General features: G+C 36.4%; 2 protein-coding genes across 14 annotated transcripts in view; both read left to right on the forward strand.

The window, feature by feature from the left end:
- The window catches only part of wasf2 (WASP family member 2), a gene marked incomplete in the record, with an annotated part of 185745 nt that overhangs the window by 132745 nt on the left and 32508 nt on the right, over nucleotides 1-20492 (forward strand).
- kiaa0319l (KIAA0319-like) overlaps nucleotides 4718-20492 on the forward strand; it is a 39615-nt gene continuing 23840 nt past the window's right edge. For 12 of the 13 annotated variants that reach the window (XR_015945403.1, XR_015945405.1, XR_015945408.1 and 9 more), the window contains exons 1-5: nucleotides 4718-4819; nucleotides 11224-11362; nucleotides 11457-11574; nucleotides 16560-16888; nucleotides 19007-19190. Coding sequence is in view for 2 of the 13 variants with exons in the window: in XM_087296067.2 (XP_087152193.2) it covers nucleotides 11478-11574; nucleotides 16560-16888; nucleotides 19007-19190 (610 nt within the window). In the remaining 11 variants the exon portion in view is untranslated. The remainder of the gene's footprint in view (nucleotides 4820-11223; nucleotides 11363-11456; nucleotides 11575-16559; nucleotides 16889-19006; nucleotides 19191-20492) is intronic. The other variant, XM_087296066.2, reaches the window with a different exon arrangement.

Below are 20492 nucleotides of genomic sequence, written 5' to 3' on the forward strand. Positions count from 1 at the left end.
TCAAGTGCAAGTGATTTACATGTTAAGTGAATGCAAAGACGCAAATAAATATCCTGCGATGCGATTCGTGCAAATAAAGTGGCGCGAGTTGAGCGTTTTGCAAGATTGACACGATTAAATCACTCAAGTTGGAAAATCTGAACTTCAGAGGACATTCGTACTGCGTTAACCAATCAAGAGCTTTCTCTTGTAGGGGCGTGATTATGACGTAGTGCCTGTTGTTAGTGTCCCGAGGGGAAAATCCTTCTGCTGACACCGACAACAGTTCATCAAACTGGGGTCGGCTCAGTCAGAAGCACAGCTGAAAGCTTCCATCATCCAGGTATAGTTTCTGGAGGAGTTTATGAACTCACAGAGCTGGGTGCATCTCTAAAGGAATCTAGTGGACTCAGACACGGCTCCAAACGAATCGACGCTGTTTTTCAGCCTTCATAAAGCCTATAAACAGCTCTTCTCTTAATAAAATCCATGTTTTAGCAATGAAGCTAGAGTCACCGGGCAGACAGAAGCCCCGCCCATGATGCGAATCCACGTCTATTGCAATAGTATCTAGATGCAGCCTTTATGATGCAAGGTGAGATTTCATCACTCAGCGATGCAATGTCAGACACAATGCACTCTATGGAGTAAGTGACATCACTGTGGTGGGTAGGGTAAGGGGTGGGGTTAGGTGAGTGCATTAAAAAGCATTGGATGCAGCTCAGATTGTAGTAAATTTGAAGCGCAAATGAAGCGAGTAAACTCAAAATGTCCACACGTCTATTTACGCACAAATAGCACAATTTTCTGGTGTGAACACAACAAGACCGGTTACTCACTGAAGCTAAGCAGGGCTGAGCCTGGTTAGTACCTGGATAGGAGACCACATGGGAAAACTAGGTTACTTTTGGAAGTGGTGTTAGTTAGGCCAGCAGGAGGCGCTCAACCTGCGGTCTGTGTGAGTCCTAATGCCCCAGTAATGTAAAGGGGACACTATATTGTCAGTGAGCGCCGTCTTTCGGATGAGATGTCAAACCGAGGTCCTGACTCTCTGTGGTCATTGAAAATCCCATGGCACTTCTCGTAAAGAGGAGTAGGGGTGTAACCCTGGTGTCTTGGTCATACACGATACATGCACTATTTACTTGCTTTAAAGTTGCAGAGAATATGTACTGAAAACATAATGTGAAAATTAAGTGTACTGATATCATAAGTGTGTTAAACAATGGTAATAATTTTGTCTGCTTAACCTTATTTAGGTGACCTGTTGTAAAAGTTGTGTCAACTGAAGTGTTGATTACACAAATAGCCTAACCCTGCTGTGACCCCTGACCTTGAAGATTCTGTATCAGTTCATCAGAGCATCCAAATACCAAAGAGCTGTAAATTCTTTGAAGAAAGTAAACGAAACCAGATGTGACGTCACTGATATCTTCAACCCAGCCCGGGTCATTCATTCAGACAGACGCAGATGTTTCCCCAGGACATGCAGCATTCTGTTAACTTCCGGTCTATACTTCCAGGATATGACTGGCTGACCGCTTTAGATGTAGAGCTATAGGGTGCACTCGTGTTTAGTCATTTGTTCTGCATCTCTGACTCACTGGATGTGGTTTTCCCATTAATGCTTTAAAGGGGACCTATTATGCAAAAATCACAAGTGTGTTAATATCCAGCCTCAAATAGTAAACATTAATTAATTCAAATATAGACCATTTTAAGGAATGCAAACAATGACAATGGTCCTAATGTATTTCCTGTTTTTACATTTTTAATTTCCATAGCTTTCGAGAATCCAAAAAGGCCCAAAAATGAGTAAATAATGTTATGACAGCTGTTTAAACGTGAAAATATGATTGAATTGCTTTTTGTTACAGTTATGATATAGTATGATAACAAGCAGGAAATGTTCAAGGGCCAATGGCATTACCGCATTGAAATGGTCTATAATCACACTTGATAAAAAGAGTCTGCAGACAATTCACTGCACATTTCATGGCAGGGGGCAGGGCTAAAGTCTCACTGGGATTGACTGATTGGTGGAATTTTATATACAGTTTCAATGGAAATGTAGTCTTTCTAAATAAAACTTTGTTATTAAACAATTGTTTTAAAAATAATTAAATTAATGCGACCAGATGGTTTCAATAAAATCATTAAAAAATTGATAAATAACTTACAACAGTTTAGCTTTTTTGTAGAGAATATTTATATAATTTATTTGCTTACGGAACTACAATAAAAATAATAATTTGGCCGCTTATACTTTTTATTTATTACTACTATTTTAGACAAACTGAAGTCATCAAAGTGGTAACACAAGTCTATTATTTGAAGTTAAGCTTTTTAAAAGCCATCGTTCGCCTGGTTTACAGCTAGGCACACTCTTTGATAATTCACAAAGAAACTCATTTTTTCCTTGCTATTAGCTCATTCAGAGAAAAAAGACAATTGCTAATAGTACTTTTTTTGTATTATGTTTTTGTATCATAACCAGTGGTGAAAAGAGTACTGAAAAATCACACTTAAGTAAAAGTACCATTATTTGCCTAAAACTGTAGTGCAAGTAAAAGTGTCTGTTGTAAATGTTACTTAAAGTAAGAGTAAAAAGTAGCCCTTTCAAAAGTACTCAAGAGTAGTGAGTACACTGTGAAAAGTTGGTGCATTTACATGTAATTTGTGGATGTGTGTAAATGTAACAATCTTCAGTGCATATTGTCCAGCAGGGACACAACATCATAAGGCATTAATATTAGGTTAGATTTAGGTTGCGATGTCAGGTGAACAAAATTCAATGTCTAGCCAATGTCTAAGGATAATGTTATTTTGATAACCAATAACGACATCAAATTACATTGATATTTGGTTGAAATTTGGTAAAATCCAACGTCAAACCAACATCTTAAACCATCCTTATAATGACGTCAAATACTGACATTTATTCATCAGGGATGGCAATCAAAATCCAGCATCTGTTAGACGTCCACACAACGCCAAGCTGTAACATCATTAGACGTTGATATTTGGTTGATTTTAGGTTAACCAATGAACATTGACCTCGGCCTGACGTTGGGTTCTGAGGTCAACCTGATTTTCATTTCCAAACAAAATGCAACATCTTAATGACGTTAGGGTACAACATCAATCTGATGTCTTGTGCCTCCTGGGTGTTTAAGGCTAATTCTGTCTGTAAATATCCGTCATCTCATCAGTGACATGCATCTAAACAGTCTCTGGATCAATGCCCTGCTGAAAAATCCAGCTTAAACCAGCCTAGGCTGGTTGGCTGGTTTTAGCTGGTTGACCAGCCTGGTTTTAGAGGGGTTTTGGCCATTTCCAGCCTGGTTTTAGCTGGTCAGGCTGGAAAATGACCTGCCAAATCCAGCTAAAACCAGCTTGACCAGCCTGGTTTAAGCTGGATATAGCTGGTTTTGGCTGGACTCCCAGCTTGGCTAGGCTGGTCAAGCTGGTTTTAGCTGGTCATCTCCCAGCCTGACCAGCTAAGACCAGGCTGGAAATGGCTGGAAACCAGCCTGGAAGTGGCCAAAACCCCTCTAAAACCAGCCTGGTCGACCAGCTAAAACCAGCCAACCAGCCTAGGCTGGTTGAAGCTGGATTTTTCAGCAGGGTGCGTGTAAAGATTTTGGACATCTTCTTGGACACTTTTAAGTTTTAACACTTCCAAACAGTTTGCTGCAATTATAAATCACCCATGTCTTGAGGTAGTCCATTATGATGCGATTTATGTGTAATTTGATTGGACAGGACTGATTTTTCTAATCCCCATAAGACAAGAGAAAATAAAGTAGTGACTGCAGGTTGAACGAAAGTAGTGGAGTAAAATACAGTACACATTGTTAAAGCTACTTATTAAATTACAATTTTTGAGAAAAACTACTACTCAGTTACGGTAGTTTGAGTATTTGTAATTTGTTACTATACACCACTGATCATAACCTACCATTTGTATTTGTCTACAAAACTACACAGTGCGAATTCTGGAATAGTAGGCCTACTGTATACAGATAAATATGTTTGAGTTGGCATTTCCCACTCTGGTGTTTACATTAAATAGAGACAGATGGAGAAAAACAAGCCACATTCACTATTTCCATGTAGTGCAGTCGTCCATATGAGACTATTTAAGCCGTAGACTGTAAGCAAAACAGCGCTCTCTGCTGTGGTGAAATGATATACACAGATCATTGAAAGTAGACATTTGGCATTATAGATTACAATAGAATACAAAAAAGATGTTTATTTGATATTAGTCTCATAAAAATAAGACCACATTATAGCCATATATATATACATGTATATATCTATGCATTATAGCCGCTAACTAAGCTAAGTACACATTCATTCTTTGAGATTTTCTCTTCAGTTTCGATACATATGGATTAACCATATCAATAATATTTCAAACTAACTTAAAATAAACATTTAATAGACTCTAGAGGTATTTAAAGATGTGTACGTTCTAAAAACGATAAATTAAAAGCGGAAGTGACGCTAGGAAAGCGGCCATGTTTGTGAGTGGCATCTGCGTTATAATTTTCAAAACAAATAATATCGTTAAAACTTTGTCGTAACTCTAATGCCATGTGGATTCAATGTGTTGTCTCTAAAGGTGTAGTATTGTTTTGTGACCGGTTTCTAAACTTTTAAAATAACGAGTCGGTTATGCGGGGCGGAAACGCGACGGTTCTATATGTCTGTTTCCGTGTGAGTGTGTGATAGCGAGAGATTTACTGACCCAGATAGAGATGAAAACAGGTCCTGCTGCTGTAGGGGGTCTCCTGTCATTTTGAGATCTAACTATCTGACTGACACCGAGCAGGTGAGTGACAGACATTTAACACTGGGTGTAATATATCGACATACTTGATATTTGCGCATTTGTCAGTTATTTCATGTGGTGTGGTAACCAACACTGAACAGCTGTTAGCAACCTGTCCAATGGTCCTCCGCAGGGAATCACCAAAACCTGCTGAATACAAGCTTCAGGCACGGAAAACAGCTACATAACCTTAAAATATCGACGAAATGTGACCTTTTGGGGATGACGATTCAAAATATATGCGCGTGATGTACTGTTACCGTTTCCAACTTGCAGGTGAATTAACGTTAGAGTTTAATGATATTTGAAATAGTGTGTATATCAGCATTGACATACCTATTGTGTGTATAATTTGATTTATGTGATCTCGAATACATTCTCGTTGTAATTCTCCTCTATGTTCATCGACATTTTAATTCTTGTTCACTGAATTAAATGGCATTGCTAACTCAGCATGTACTTCCACGGGAAATAAACCCTGCAGGATTTAGCACTAATGAATCCGTTTATAAGTGCGTTGTGTTGGCGCATAGAAGGCCTGTGGTGACAGTTTAGCAGCCCGGATCTTCACACCTGCGCGCTTCCTTGTCTTGTCTTGTCTCTTTTCTCCAACGCGTCACCTTCACCTGTCATGGACTGTTTACATCACTACACTCGTTTACCTATCGTGCGTGCGGGCGTCTGTCATATCAAAGAATACTGTTAACTATACTGTTTTGAATTGTACACTCACTGGCCACTTTAATAGGAACACCTATTTAACCCTTGTGTGCTGTTGGGGATGTTTGTGTTTTAATCCACTCGGAGGTGATTTTGAGTGTTGATTTGGTCACAATTTTCTCTGTGTTTCAGCAAATGGAATGATCTGTAGTGACAGATCTTATTTTGACATGTATTTTGGGAAAATGCTTTGAGTTAAAAAAAAAATCAACAATACACTCTGGGCAAATTTGCTACCCTTTAGTTATGTTGGTGGCTGTTTTTGCCCCAAATGTATTGATTGCAAAGCCATGACGGCATATAATCATGCTTTCTTGATTATTGCTGGATTTCCCTGTAAGGAGGAGGTAAAATTTGTAATTTTACAGCCAGTCACTGGGCAGAAGCTTATGGAGTTAATCTAGGGCCATATATACTTGCAAAATAAAAGAAAGTTTTGCAAACAAAAACTAAGGATTGAGCAAAAAATGAATAAATAAATGCAAATCTCAAAAAAAAATCACAAAGCGGAAATTTATTTTTGAGAAATAAAATTTATTTTGTAACCCAAAAAAGAACTGCAAATAAAAATCAAGCAGTGCAAAAAAATACATTTGCAATTAAAATTATAATAAAATTCTAATAAATTACAAGCATATACAAAATAAAATAGAGCAAAGATAAAAGTTAAAAGTTTTCTAGAGAGTCTAATAGTATTTAGGTACCGAAATTGAACAATCAAACATAAAAAAAACATGTTCATTGTTGTATAATTTACTTAAAAAATAATATTTATTAATATATTAATATTTTCATTCATTCATTTTCTATTTGGCTTAGTCCCTTTATTAATCTGGGGTTGCCACAGCGAAATTAACCGCCAACTTATCCATCTTATTTTTATGCAGCGGATGCCCCTCCAGGCGCAACCCATCTCCGAGAAACATCCACACACACTATTCACACTCATACACTACGGACAATTTAGCCTACACCTACTGCGCCACTGCGTCACGTATTTATATTTTAATCTTTAATAAACGATGTAATCCTGCGGCGTGACTTTTGCGAATACACACATTGCGATTTCGATGCTCAATTGATATATTGTGCAGCCCTAAAACCAAGGATATAATTCACACAGGATCATCAAAACTTGAGTATAGAAGACTTTAAAAAGGTCGCTGGATTTGAAGAGTCTTGATTTCTGTTGTGATATTTGGATGTTCAGGATAATTTATACCTTCCGTTAAGGGTTGCTGGCCGCTGCTGGTGGTGTAATGGTGTTCAGATGTTTTTTTTAGCACACTTTGAGCCTCTTGGTACCAACTGAGCATTGCCTAAATTCCAAAATCTACCTGCTTATTGTTGCCAAACATTTCCATCATTTATGACCATAGTGAACCCATATTGTGAGCATCTTACAGCAGGCTAAAGGGATAGTTTACTCTAAAATGAAAATTCTGTCATCATTCACTCTCCCTTCACTTGTTTTCATCCTGTTTAAGTTTTTTTTTTTCTGTTGAACACAAAAGGCGATATTTTAAAGAAAACTGAAAGCCTGTAACAATTGACTTCCATGGTAAGGAAACATTACTACTGAGGTCAGTGGTTACAGGTTTCCATCAATTTTGGTGAATTTTCATTTTGGAATGAACTATGCCATCAGACAAAGCTCAAATGACCTCAGATCGGTTTCTTGAACATAACCGAGTTCACTAGATCCACAATCTAATCTACATTAGATGTCAGTCCAGTCCAATTAGGATGTGCTTGCTTGAGAGATCCACATCATGGATGAGTAGATGACAAACCTGCAAAAATTGTGTGATGATATGAAAGTATGGATAAAATCTCTGGAAATGTTTCAGGCACCTTTTTGAATGCACACCCCAATGAATTAAAGCAGAATTGACAGCAGAATGAGGTCCAGCATTAGCATGGTGTACTGTACCTAATAAAGTGGCCTTTGAGTGCATGAAATTAATGAAGTGTTTAATAGTTCACCCAAGATTCTGGCGTTCACCCTTATTTTGTTAACATTAACACTTTATCTATTGTGAAAAGCAATAGAAAGGCAAGAGTGACAGCTTTGCTCACTGTTCAGTTTCATTGTCTGAATTGAAAAAGGAAAAGGTATGTTTGAAACTGTCATTCTGTCCTCCGTCTGCTATTGTGATTTACAAGTTATACAGGTTTGAAACAATATGCAGGAGATTAAATGACTGAATAATCATTTGTGTGTGAACTGTCCCTGTTAATTTCTTTACACCCTTAAATCACCAGCCATTGTTGGCATTGGTTATTTTAAGCCATGCTCACCTGAACATTGTACAACCTGTAATGCTGTACTGTATGTCTTGAATGCAACTGTTGATGGAATGTTGATTTTTCAGTCATATGACAGTTTATTACGTCTTCATAATCTTGATTTTATATTATTTTAATTTAGGGTTCCACAATAGAAAAATATGCAATAAATGTCAAGATTAATGATATTTCTTACTATATAGCTAACTTGCAAAATTCTACTTATCAGCAATTAAAAAAAATGTAATGATCATACTAAAATGAACAGGTAATATATATTTTTCTAAGCTAATTAAAAAAAAAAGGTGCAAACAATTAGACTTAAAAACACCACAAATGACCTTTTAAAATAATTTTTCTCTTTTTTCAAAGAAGATCCAAAAACCTCAGAGGAAATTTGGATTATCATTGGGTGTTGTCTGGCTCTGTGGTCTCCCAGCAGTAGTATTTATTTTCAGCTCTGGGTTCAGCTAACATGTGTATGTGGGAATATCGATAGTAAAGGCCTCATCTGATTGGTCAGATTTAGGTAAACAACCTATCTGTGCAGCACACGTCATGGTTTCGTCACGATGCGATCCTGGATTAACATGGATGTTGATCCTGGAACATCATTTTTGTTTGAAAATGTAATCCACATCTATTCCCTACCCCTAAACCCAATCAAAACTGTAAATTATTCCCAAAATCAGAGGGCAGTAATAGATGGATAACAATTATGCAGACGTTCGTAAACCATATACATGCATAAAAGTGCGTTATGCCTAAACTTAACACAAACTATAAACATATTGCTTAAGTCTAATTGGCTGACTGGAATGTTGTTCGAGGATCAACGTTGATGTTAATCCAGGAACATGTCCTACTTTGTGAAATCAGCCGTTCAGCACACAAATGTTTGGCACATAAAAATATAAAAATTTATTGAACCTCCTGTGATATTGATATTGCATATACTATTATTGTGATGATGATACATTTTCGACAGCCCTAGCTGTTTAATCCTTCTTATATTGTTTTTTTATACAGTACAATTTTACTTGCGTTATAATTTTTGCTGAGCAAAAAATCATTTTTTTTATAATTATATTTTATATATTTAAAAATATATATATATATTTGCAGATATTTTTGCAATGATTTCCAAATGACAACAATTAAAATGATTCAGTATAACTCTAGGATTTTTTCCAGCTGTGGCGGCAGACTCTGTTGGCCATTTTACACAGATCTACCACTACATGTGGCGTTATTTCATTGACAAATGTCATGGGCGCAGTATTACGTCGAGATCGCATTCATGTAATAGCCTACGAGCATGTCAATCTCTGCTTGAGCGCCGATTTCCTCTGTTCGTGCACAAAACTTCTCGCGCGCAATCAAATATTCGCTGTTTGCTGAAAGCTACGCCGTGTTTGCTGGTCTTACGCATCACGCACCTGTCAGTCAGTCAGTCAGCACGTCACCTTAAATGTTTAAACCGAACGCACAACACTATACGGTCACAGAAAAGTTTGCGCTGTTATTATTTACTTACGTTTTCGTATGTTTTCGGTGCGATTTTAACCCTCTATTTAAAAAACGACCGAATATTTTGAATAAGAAGCTGTAATGTAGCTGTGGCGGGAAGAATTTTGGTGTGGCGCCCCGCCACGGAAGAATGAATGTAGCGGAAACCATGACAGTAGTGGACTATGCACTTAATGGTGCTAAAGCAAATATATTTGTAAATGTATGTATGTGCTGGTTTGTTTGTTTGTTTGTTTATTTATGTCATGGTAAATAGAAGTATAACTATAGTATCATGAATTAGTATATAAATGCAAAAGTATAATAAATATAAAGATAAAAAATAAAATGTACCATCTATATATGTATCTTCAAAAACAAAACCACAAAACAAAAATATGTACTTTCCTATTTAAATTGGAATAAAATTAATGTACACATTTATATTTTCAATCTAAATATAAATAAAAATGTTCTCAAATATTTGCATGCATGTGTGTAATGTGTTATTTATATATATATATGTGTTATTTATATATATATATATATATATATATATATATATATATATATATATATATATATATATATATATATATATATATATATATATATATATTAGGGTTGTAACAATATACCGGTATGACGGTTTACCACGATTTGAACGTGCACGATTATCATACCATGAACAATTGCATATCAACGGTTTTAACCCTTAAAGACCGAGACAGCCGCCCGCGGCTAAAAATAAGTATTGCTCTTAAATGTTTAATAACTTTTGATCCGCTGATCCGATTCATACAATTCAAAGATTGGCATAAAGAAGAGAATCTTAGCTTTCCAGTGATGTATCACATAACATTCGCGGACTTTCAGCGGCTCCGGAATCAGTGCGATTACGTCATCAACATTTGACAACGCTGATTTGACAAAGAAACGCTCGTCACTGTGTCTCCGGACAAATCAGACATGATACATTGATGCATTGTCCCTCCTCCATGCCCAGATTGGTTCAAACTCGCTATATCACAACCAATAAGCATAGGTTTCACTTTTGTTTGTGGACCAAGCTTTTTGAACAACACGGAATGAGAGATAGGCATACATTTATGCGCGGCTAAATAAAACGCAAAAAGTTTTGCATGAAATAATTCTCATACTAAGTACTTTTGCATGCACAGCAGCACAGAAACATGACAAAACAGTGACACAGCAAAGACGAACTGCTGCTCTTGCTGTTTTCAAAAGACGCAAATGAAGGTGAAGCTGTTTGTCTGCATTGCAGACAACCATATCCATATCCATATCCACAGACAACCATATCCATGCTGGCACATAAAACCTAAGGATGTTCCATATTGAATCTAGTTTCGTTATGTAACTATTTACAGTATAGTAAATATTTATATCTATTTTTTACTGAGGATTTGCACCATGTTTATTTGGACTTTATTTGGACTTTGACACATTATTTATTATTTTCTTATTTTTATTTGTTCATTGTAAGTGGTGTTGTTTATAGTAACTAAAAATATATTATTTGGAAAAAGTCAAATTTGCTTCACTGTTCTATTATTTTGTAACATTTGTAACACACCGTATACCGCGAAACCGTCAAACCGTGGTATTGTTTTAGACGATTATCATACCGTGAAAAATTCATACCATTACAACCCTAATATATATATAAACACAGACACTACACGTATTATACAAATGCATACCTTTAGTTTTAATTTCCCGGAAAACATACATTTAAAATCATGTTTTTCAGTGTTTTATTAATTAGCTTTTGTATAAGGGCCTGTTCTGATGATCTGTTTTTGAAAAGTTTGTGTGTTGATCTTGAGAGAAGTCCTAAATATCTCACCCTGTTTGTTGAAAAGGACTGGTTTGTGGCAGAAATCCCTGTATTGACCGAGTGCTGTGGTGCCATGCGGCTGTTTCTTGAGGAGGTGTTTGTGTGGATGACTCTTCATTTCCCTCGCTGCAGTGCTGGGGTTTCTGTACTGTTTTTGGGGAAAGGTATACAGCAAACATTTTCTGCTAATGCAAAATCTTTACCTTTGTTTAATGTAGGTCAGATTAATTGACTGTTTAACTGGTGTTTCTCTCCAAGATTGCTGCACTTAGTTGTAAGATGCCCAATGTGGAGCTGAGGATGCACCGCTGGAAATGGCAGACACGTTTTACCTCGCTTTACCTGAGCTGTGTGTATTTACTCTGCTCAGTCTCTGGTAAGCCAATCTTCTAGATCTGTGATCTTTGAATGAAATAGTTTTTTAAATAACGAGTGCTGAAAGTGAATGAATGTGTGTGACTTGTCACTCGTTTCATTCATCATCAGGATCATTTACACTTGATGTTAAAGGAACAGATTACCTAAAACTGACAATACTATCATCAGTTACTCACTCTTTACTTGTTCCAAACCTGTTTGAGTTTATTTTATTCTGTTGTACACAAAAGAAGATATTTTGATCTTGAAACCTGTAACCATTGACTTAAAGTATTTGTTTTTCCTGCAATGTAAGTCAACGGTTTTCAGCTTCCCTCAAAATATCTTCTTTTGTGTTAAATGGAATTAAGAAATTCACGAAGGTTTGGTTGGAAGCACTTGAGGGTGAGTAAAATCAAAGATAAAATGTAGATGCAAAATACCAGCGAAAACAGGATTTAAGGGTTCGTTCCCACTTGGCAGGCTTGGTTTTATTATTAGAAATTCTTTTACAAATGTTCTGTTGATGAATGAGTAAAACCAAAGTAAAAAAGTAAAACAAGACCACTAAAAAAAATAAGATTAGACTCAAATATAAATGCAACACAGACCAAAGAACTAATAAAAGTGCCAATATAGGATGTGATATAATAAGATGTGAGTAAAAAGTACAGAATCCTCAAGCACACCTGATTTTCATTTAATTGTCACAATGTAAAACTAATACACTAAGAAATAAAAGGCAAGGTTTTACATTTCACAAAAAATGTATCACTAAAATTATACAAATTATAACAAAAACAAGTCACAAGACTTTAAAAAGTTTCAATAGTAAACATTCTCATTCAGCAAATCAATCAGCTCAAGCATCAGTAAATTTACATCAGTTCAAAGTTAAAGTGGTGAGTATAAATCAAACTAAATTTCAAGTTGTCGCCACCAATAGCCTAGTGGTTAGTGGGTCAACACATAGCACCCAGGTGCTCTTGGCGACCCGAGTTCGATTCACAGCTCGAGGTCCTATCAATAAAGGTTAAAACTCTAAAAAATAATTATTATTAAAAAAATTAAGTTTCAAGTTGAAATTTACATTCAAAGTTCACATTCAAATTTGAGTCCCTGTTCGGGTGCCTGTTACAATTCAGTACTGGAGTCTGAGTTTTGTATGTCTGACAGATTTTATATATTCAGGGTGTCTGCGGGGTCTTAAAATGTCCTAAATTTCAAAAACAAAATTTTAGGCCTTGAAAAGTCTTAAATTTACAAAAAAATTGTCTTGTTGGTCTTAAATTATTTTAAATGGGTCTTAATTTTTCTTTGTTTATGTAAAGTGATTCAATCGATCCAAACAATACATCTTAATAAAACTGTTAGCAAAACTCTACTTATAACTTTTTCTATTTATAATTTAAACAGTCTTTTGTGCATACATGTAGTTCAAGTGTTTTTAAAAAGATTTTTTTTAAGTTACACTGAAAAGATTTAAAATGTAAACTATAGGGTCTGCTTGTTTTAAAACATTATTTCAAATATGTGATTGAGAAATAAGTAATTAACTTGTTTTTTTAGGGAGAGTAAAATTTATTTTTTGCTGAGCCATTAGTTAGAGTTATCCCTATACATGTCTGAAATTTCATTCTTAATGGTCTTAAAAAGGTCTTAAGTTTTGAATTTGCAGAAACCTGCATAAACCCTCATTAAAAGCTTTTAAAACATATAGTGTTTATCTTTTACTATTTAGCAAAGTAATTCTGTTTGTTAACTAAAGATTGTTGTTTGCTATTAAAATGCTCAAGCATCATTTTTTTTAAACTAAAGGCCATATTTGACTAAATTAAAAAATATATATTTTCTACTACACAATATATCATGTCAGCATCTATATCATGCACATATGCAGTAGAAATTTATTTATTTGAACTGTTTAAAGAGTAATCTCTTTGCAGTGTTATTTTATATTTGATTTTTCAATTTAAATAGAATTTGATTATTTGCTGAAAACCCTAACGCACCCTTTTTGCTGTTTTTTTATTTATCTATCCTTGCCATTTTATAATATCTTGTATTTAAATTATATTCAATATTTAAAATATGCTTGTAAATTTTTAAAGTATTTATGCTTGTAAATCTATTATGTCGTGCATGATTCACTCTAATCCCAATCGATCTGAAATTAATAAATTATTAATATGTTAAAATATGCAAACAGAACTATTCAAGTCATCTGGTTAAATTGTGTGTATATTGCAATATATATCGCAAAAATACAAAATATCACAATGTCAGCTTTTTCCAATATCACTGTTTCTGTGCAGAGATTTATTATGGTAGAGTCAAGTAATTAAATTCATTATTGAGTAATTAAGTAGCTTTTGCAATTAGAAAATAAGACTAAATAAAATTTTAATGATGTAATTAGTAATTACGTTTTTGAAGTGCATTTATTTTAACGATGATGCATCTCTGCTGACCACTCTTGATCAGATTACTGAACCCGTTACATGTTAACACCATGTTTGTGACTCACTGCAGTCATGAGTGGCGGCTCTGATTTGGAGGTCTTCAAAGTGGGCAGTATAATGGACACTTTGTTTGTTTTCACAAAAGGGGAAATGGCACAACGGATGGGGCTGTCTTGCAGTTCAAGTTTCACTGCCATCCCATAATAAGCCACCCTTCGTTGTCATGGTTTCAGTCTTTGGAAACAGAACAGTGTTTATGCTGGGTTTGACTCTGACTTCCTGAAACTGTTTAGTGCAAAAACAAGTGCGATTTGTTTGTGACCTGTGTGATAAACAGCCTTGTGTTGTGGTGGCACGACAGTCTTTATTTTCCATCATGGCAGAGCTAGATGTGAGACTACTAGCATGAATTAACAGTAGACTATTGTGTTATGTCCCATAGTCTGCATATGAGCTAAATGTTTTTATATACAGTTTAAGACAGAATTATTAGCCCCCCTTTGATTTTTTTTTTTTTTTCTGTTTTAAATATTTCCTAAATGATGTTTGACAGAGCAAGGATATTTTCACAGTATGTCTGATAATATTTTTTTCTTCTGGAGAAAGTCTTATTTGTTTTATTTCAGCTAGAATAAAAGCAGTTTTACATTTTTTAAACACCATTTTATGGACAAAATTATTAGCCCCTTTAAACAATTTGTTTTTTCGATAGTCTTCAGAACAAACCATCGTTATACAATAACTTGCCTAATTACCCTAACCTGCCTAGTTAACCTAGTGAAGCCTTTAAATGTCACTTTAAGCTGTATAGAAGTGTCTTGAAAAATATCTAGTAAAATATTAATTACTGACATTGTGACAAATATAAAATAAATCAGTTATTAGAAATGAGTTATTAAAACTATTATGTTTAGAAATGTGTTGAAAAAATCCATCCATTAAACAGAAATTGGGGAAAAAATAAACAGGGGGGCTAATAATTCAGAATTCAACTGTATTACATGACTATGAATAATTTCTAGCTTGACTCTACACTACCTGATAAGAGTCTTGTCATTGATCACAGTTGTAAGAGCAACAAATAGTAACTTGACTTTGAGTCGATCACTTGGAAAAGTGGCAGAAGATACATTTTTTCAGATGAATCTGTTGAACTGCATCCCAATCATCACTAATACTGCAGAAGACCTAGTGGAACCTGCATGGACCCAAGATTCTCACAGTTATCAGTCAAGTTTGGTGAAGGAAAAATCATGGTTTGGGGTTACATTCAGTATGAGGGCGTGCAAGGGATCTGCAGAGTGGATGGCAACATCAACAGCCTGAGGTATCAATATATTTGTGCTGCCCATTACATTACAAACCACAGGAGAGGGCAGATTCTCCAGCAGGATAGCGCTCCTTCTCATACTTCAGCCTCCACATCAAAGCTCCTGAAAGCAAAGATGGTCAAGGTGCTCCATGATTGGCCAGCCCAGTCACCAGACTTAAACATTATTGAGCATGTCTGGGGTAAGATGAAGGAGGAGGCATTGAAGATGAATACAAAGAATCTTGATGAACTCTGGGAGTCCTGCAGGAACGCTTTCTTTGCAATTCCAGATGACTTTATTCATAAGTGATTTGAGTCATGGTAGAGATGTATGGATGCAATCCTCCAAGCTCATGGGAGTCCTGTTTTCCACTGCACCATCACTCTATATTCTATACTGTACATTATTTCTGTTAACTAACAAGACAAGACTTTTGTCAAAGCAAAGTCAGACCTTACTCTCCTAATTAAATAATTAAAAATCAAGCCCTGATCATATTTATTTTGGTGAAATAATCATAATCTAGAGGCAGATTTAATATTAGACATTTTATTGGTTTCCAGACAATATTATTAATATAAAATATCACTATCTGTCAATATTAGATATTTATTTGTGCATGACCGTTTCTCATCTAAATCTTAAATTAACTAATTAATATTTAATGAATTTATTGAATGTATTCATAGATATTTTTTTCCATCCAGGATCATTTCTATTATAAATCTCAAGTGATTTAATATTTAATTATATTATCGAATCTAATTATAGTTTGTATTATTTTTATGTAACTAAATGTTATATTTATTTGATATTTATTATTAATATTTATTAATTTATATTTGTTTTGTATAAGTTTTTTGGTAAATTAATACCCTATAGCAGGGGTCACCTCGTTCCTGGAGGTCCGGTGCCCTGCAGGGTTTAGCTCCAACTTGCATCAACACACCTGCCTAGGTGTTTCAAATATACCTAGTAAGATCTTGATTAGCATCTTCAGGTGTGTTTGATTAGGGTTGGAGCTAAAATCTGCAGGACATCGGACCTCTAGAAACAAGTTTGGTGGTCCCTGCTCTATAGTATAGGTTTTTATCATCAGCCATTTATAAGTTAACAGCCACAATAACAACATAAATGATCACATCACTGCTATCTTCCTAACATCGCAGTGAATGTGGTCTTTTCTCTGTGCTCCACATTTTTAAGCTGAGTTTTCTGTGCTGTGTCAGGGGTCTCTGGCAGCATCTGCTCAGTGACCGGCGGTGTTTTGGGGATCCACTGGAGCAGCGTCATCGGTCTGGGCTGGCAGCCGCTGGCGGTGGACCAGGGAGGGTCACGCTGCTGGGAGTCCTGCTGTTTGGAGCCGTCCTGCGGGGCCGTGTGGAGCCTCGGCGGACGCTGTGTGCTGCTGGCCTGCTCTCAGAGGGAAACCTGCGGCATCTCGTCTCTTCCGCAGCCACATGTAGAGTCTCTGGGGCTCCTGCAGCTCCTAAACAAGAGCAAGAGGAGGAAAACCCGCAGCGCTCAGGACATCAGAGCAATCAGGGACACGGAGCAGGTCAGGCTGTCATATGACTTGCTCTGAAACTCATTGGAATAGTTGAAAACTGCTTTAGTCACAGTTTAAATGTGATCTGCCAAATTTGCACATAAGCTGCATTTGCTTGTAAACTAAAGCGGCTGTCCTCAGAGCATAGCTGTTTCTGCTTAATTAGAGCTGTGGTGAAAAATCAATTGAGAAATTGATTGTGCATCTATTTTGAGGTTTCAGAATGCATCGCTGTTCCCTCTTGAATCAATTGTGGGCTTAGTTTTTTAACAGCAGAATGTGCTCTAGGCAAGTTTTTAACAGCAGACGGCGCTCTAGGCTAGCTTATTAGCAGCAGATGGCCCTCTAGACTAGTTTTGAATAGCAGATGGCGTTATTGGCTAGCTTTGAACAGCAGACGTCACTCAAAGCTGGTTTTAACAGTAGATGGCACTCTATACTATTTTTAAACCGCAGACAGCACTCTAGGCTAGTTTGCATCAACAGATGATGCTCTAGACTGGTTTTTAAAGCATGCGCTTGTGGTCCAGTAGGCTAGTTTTTATAGCAGATATCGCTAAAGGCTAGTTTGTATCAGTAGATGGCACTCTAGGCTAGTTTTTGACAGCAGATGGTGCTCTAGGCTAGTTTTTAACAGCAGACGGCGCTCTGGGCTAGTTTTTAACAGCAGACGGCGCTCTAGGTTAGTTTTTAACAGCTGACGGCGCTCTGGGCTAGTTTTTAACAGCAGGCGGTCCTCTAGGCTAGTTTTGAACACCAGATGGCGCTCTAGGCTAGTTTTTAACAGCAGATAGCGCTCTAGGCTAGCTTCTTACAGCAGGCGGTGCTCTAGGCTAGTTTTTAACAGCAGATGGTGCTCTAGGCTAGTTTTTAACTGCAGATAGCGCTCTAGGCTAGCTTCTTACAGCAGGCGGTGCTCTAGGCTAGTTTTGAACAGCAGATGGTGCTCTAGGCTAGTTTTTAACTGCAGATAGCGCTCTAGGCTAGCTTCTTACAGCAGGCGGTGCTCTAGGCTAGTTTTTAACAGCAGATGGTGCTCTAGGCTAGCTTTTTACAGCAGGCGGTGCTCTAGGCTAGTTTTGAACAGCAGGTGGTGCTCTAGGCTAGCTTTTTACAGCAGATGGTGCTCTAGGCTAGTTTTTTAACAGCAGACGACACTCTTGGCAATTTTTTAACAGCAGATGTTGCTCTAGGCTAGTTTTTAACAGCAGATACCACTATAGGCTTGTTTTCAAACAGCAGATGAGGCTCTAGGCTTGTTTTCAAACAGCAGATGAGGCTCTAGGCTTGTTTTCAAACAGCAGATGAGGCTCTAGGCTTGTTTTTAAACAGCAGATGGGGCTCTAGGCTTGTTTTCAAACAGCAGATGAGGCTCTAGGCTTGTTTTCAAACAGCAGATGGGGCTCTAGGCTTGTTTTTAAACAGCAGATGAGGCTCTAGGCTTGTTTTTAAACAGCAAATGGGGCTCTAGGCTTGTTTTTAAACAGCAGATGGTGCTCTAGACTTGTTTTTAAACAGCAGATGGTGCTCTAGGCTTGTTTTTAAACAGCAGATGGTGCTCTAGGCTTGTTTTTAAACAGCAGATGGTGCTCTAGGCTTGTTTTTAAACAGCAGATGGTGCTCTAGGCTTGTTTTTAAAAAGCAGATGGTGCTCTAGGCTTGTTTTTAAACAGCAGATGGGGCTCTAGGCTTGTTTTTAAACAGCAGACAGTGCTCTAAGCTTGTTTTTAAACAGCAGATGGGGCTCTAGGCTTGAGGAAAAGTGCTTGTGCATTTGGCTGAGTCATTTAAGTTGGCTTTTGTCACATGGTTATTGAAAAAATGGCTCACTATGAACACTCCTGTATTTCACTTTAACCTTTTCTAACTTTTTTAATGATTATTGATATTATTAAGGATTATTTTAGGTTCAAGGAGTTTTTGTAGATAAATGGATGCAAGCAGAGTACAGCTATTTGTTAATCATACAACACCTTTGGCTGTTAAAAAATAAGCTCAGAAAAAAAATGATGCATTTTGAAAATTTCAGAATTGTTTTTTCAAAAAATGTGTCATCACCACTCTAGCCTTATCTCTTAATTTGCATCATTTTTTGTCAACTAACTTGATATTTCTTTCTTGATGCAGGACATGTCTTCTAACCCTTCAGAGCCACTGACCACATCTAACAGTGCGGCGAGCTCCAGATCCAGTGGAGAGCAGACAGCTGAACACAACACAACACTGGATTCAGATGCTGCGAATCATTCAACTCTGAACAACAGTAATCAGTCACCACAGTCCACAGTGGCTCCAGCCACAACACCAGCTGGTACAACACTGCTCTCTGTCATTGTCTTAGGGGCCGTTCACACAGAACACATTTTTTCCATTCCAATGCAATACTTTTCAGGGTATTTCTGCCCCATACACTCATTCACGATTCTCTAGACAAGTCTAATAATATAGTCCACCTAAGGGAGTAAGTAAATTCAAGCACTGAGTGTTTCTCATTGTTATCAATAACTGATTCCACTACCCAAAATACGCTACTTGTAATATAAGATAACACCCTTTTTCCCAATAGTGTTGTGCTGCATTTCTTCGCCAACTTGATTTCAGCAAGAAGGACACGTTTCTGACATGTAACAAAATTCCAACCAGCCAATCAGAATTGAGAGATATGTTTACCGTTTATGTTAAGTTTAGGCTTACAATTAGGTTTATGCACTTCTACATGATTGCTTTCCAACGATTATTCCCCTTTGATTTTGCGAATAATGTACAGTTATGGTTTTAGGGTTAGAGAATAGGGTTAGTTGGGTTTAGGGTTAGAGAATAGGTATGGATTACATTTTCGAACAAAAATGATGTTCCACGATCAACATAGATGTTAATCCAGGATCACATTGGACTTTGCAAAATCATGGCTGCGCATTTCTCTTGCTGGAGAACTGGAGATCATTTCTTCTTTGCCATCAGACAGATTAGATTTTCATCTTCACATTCAGACCCTGGTGATTAGCTATTTGTCTATTAGTGAAACAAAATATTTTGATTTCTGTCATGTATGCAAACATTAATTTAACAATTAAATAATAATTTATTTAGAAACTCCAATAGGATTCTGCTTTGGATGTCATCGAGTGGTCGAATGGTCACGCATAAAATTTTATCAGGGTCTTAAAAAGTATTAAAAGTTGATAAATCAATGTAGAGAAATTTTAGACCTCTAAAAAGTATTCAAAAATCTTAAATGTTAAATTTTATATCATTTTTGATTATGCAATGTATGCTGTGTAGTTTATGAAATCAATAAAATCCTGCTAGATTTGACATCATGTTGCTTTGTTTACTGCAGAAACCAAGCCAACACCATTATTTCTGCAGTTCTATAAGCGCCAACCTGCTAAATTAGCTAGATTTAATAGATTTTTATGCAGTATATAAATGTTTTAGTTTTGGATTAGATTTTTATATAAATATTAAGTAAATATACTGTAAGTTAAAATCTCGCCAGTGTATCTGTTTGAAACCTAAAGTGGTTTTAAGGTCTTAAAATGTAAGGAGAGAGTCTTAAAAAAGGTCTTAAAAGGTATTGAATTTCACTCTCTGATTCATGTATATTTACAGT

The sequence above is a fragment of the Danio rerio genome, chromosome 19 (genome assembly GCF_052040795.2).
Source record: "Danio rerio strain M-AB ecotype USA chromosome 19, GRCz13ab, whole genome shotgun sequence".
Lineage (NCBI taxonomy): Eukaryota > Metazoa > Chordata > Actinopteri > Cypriniformes > Danionidae > Danio > Danio rerio.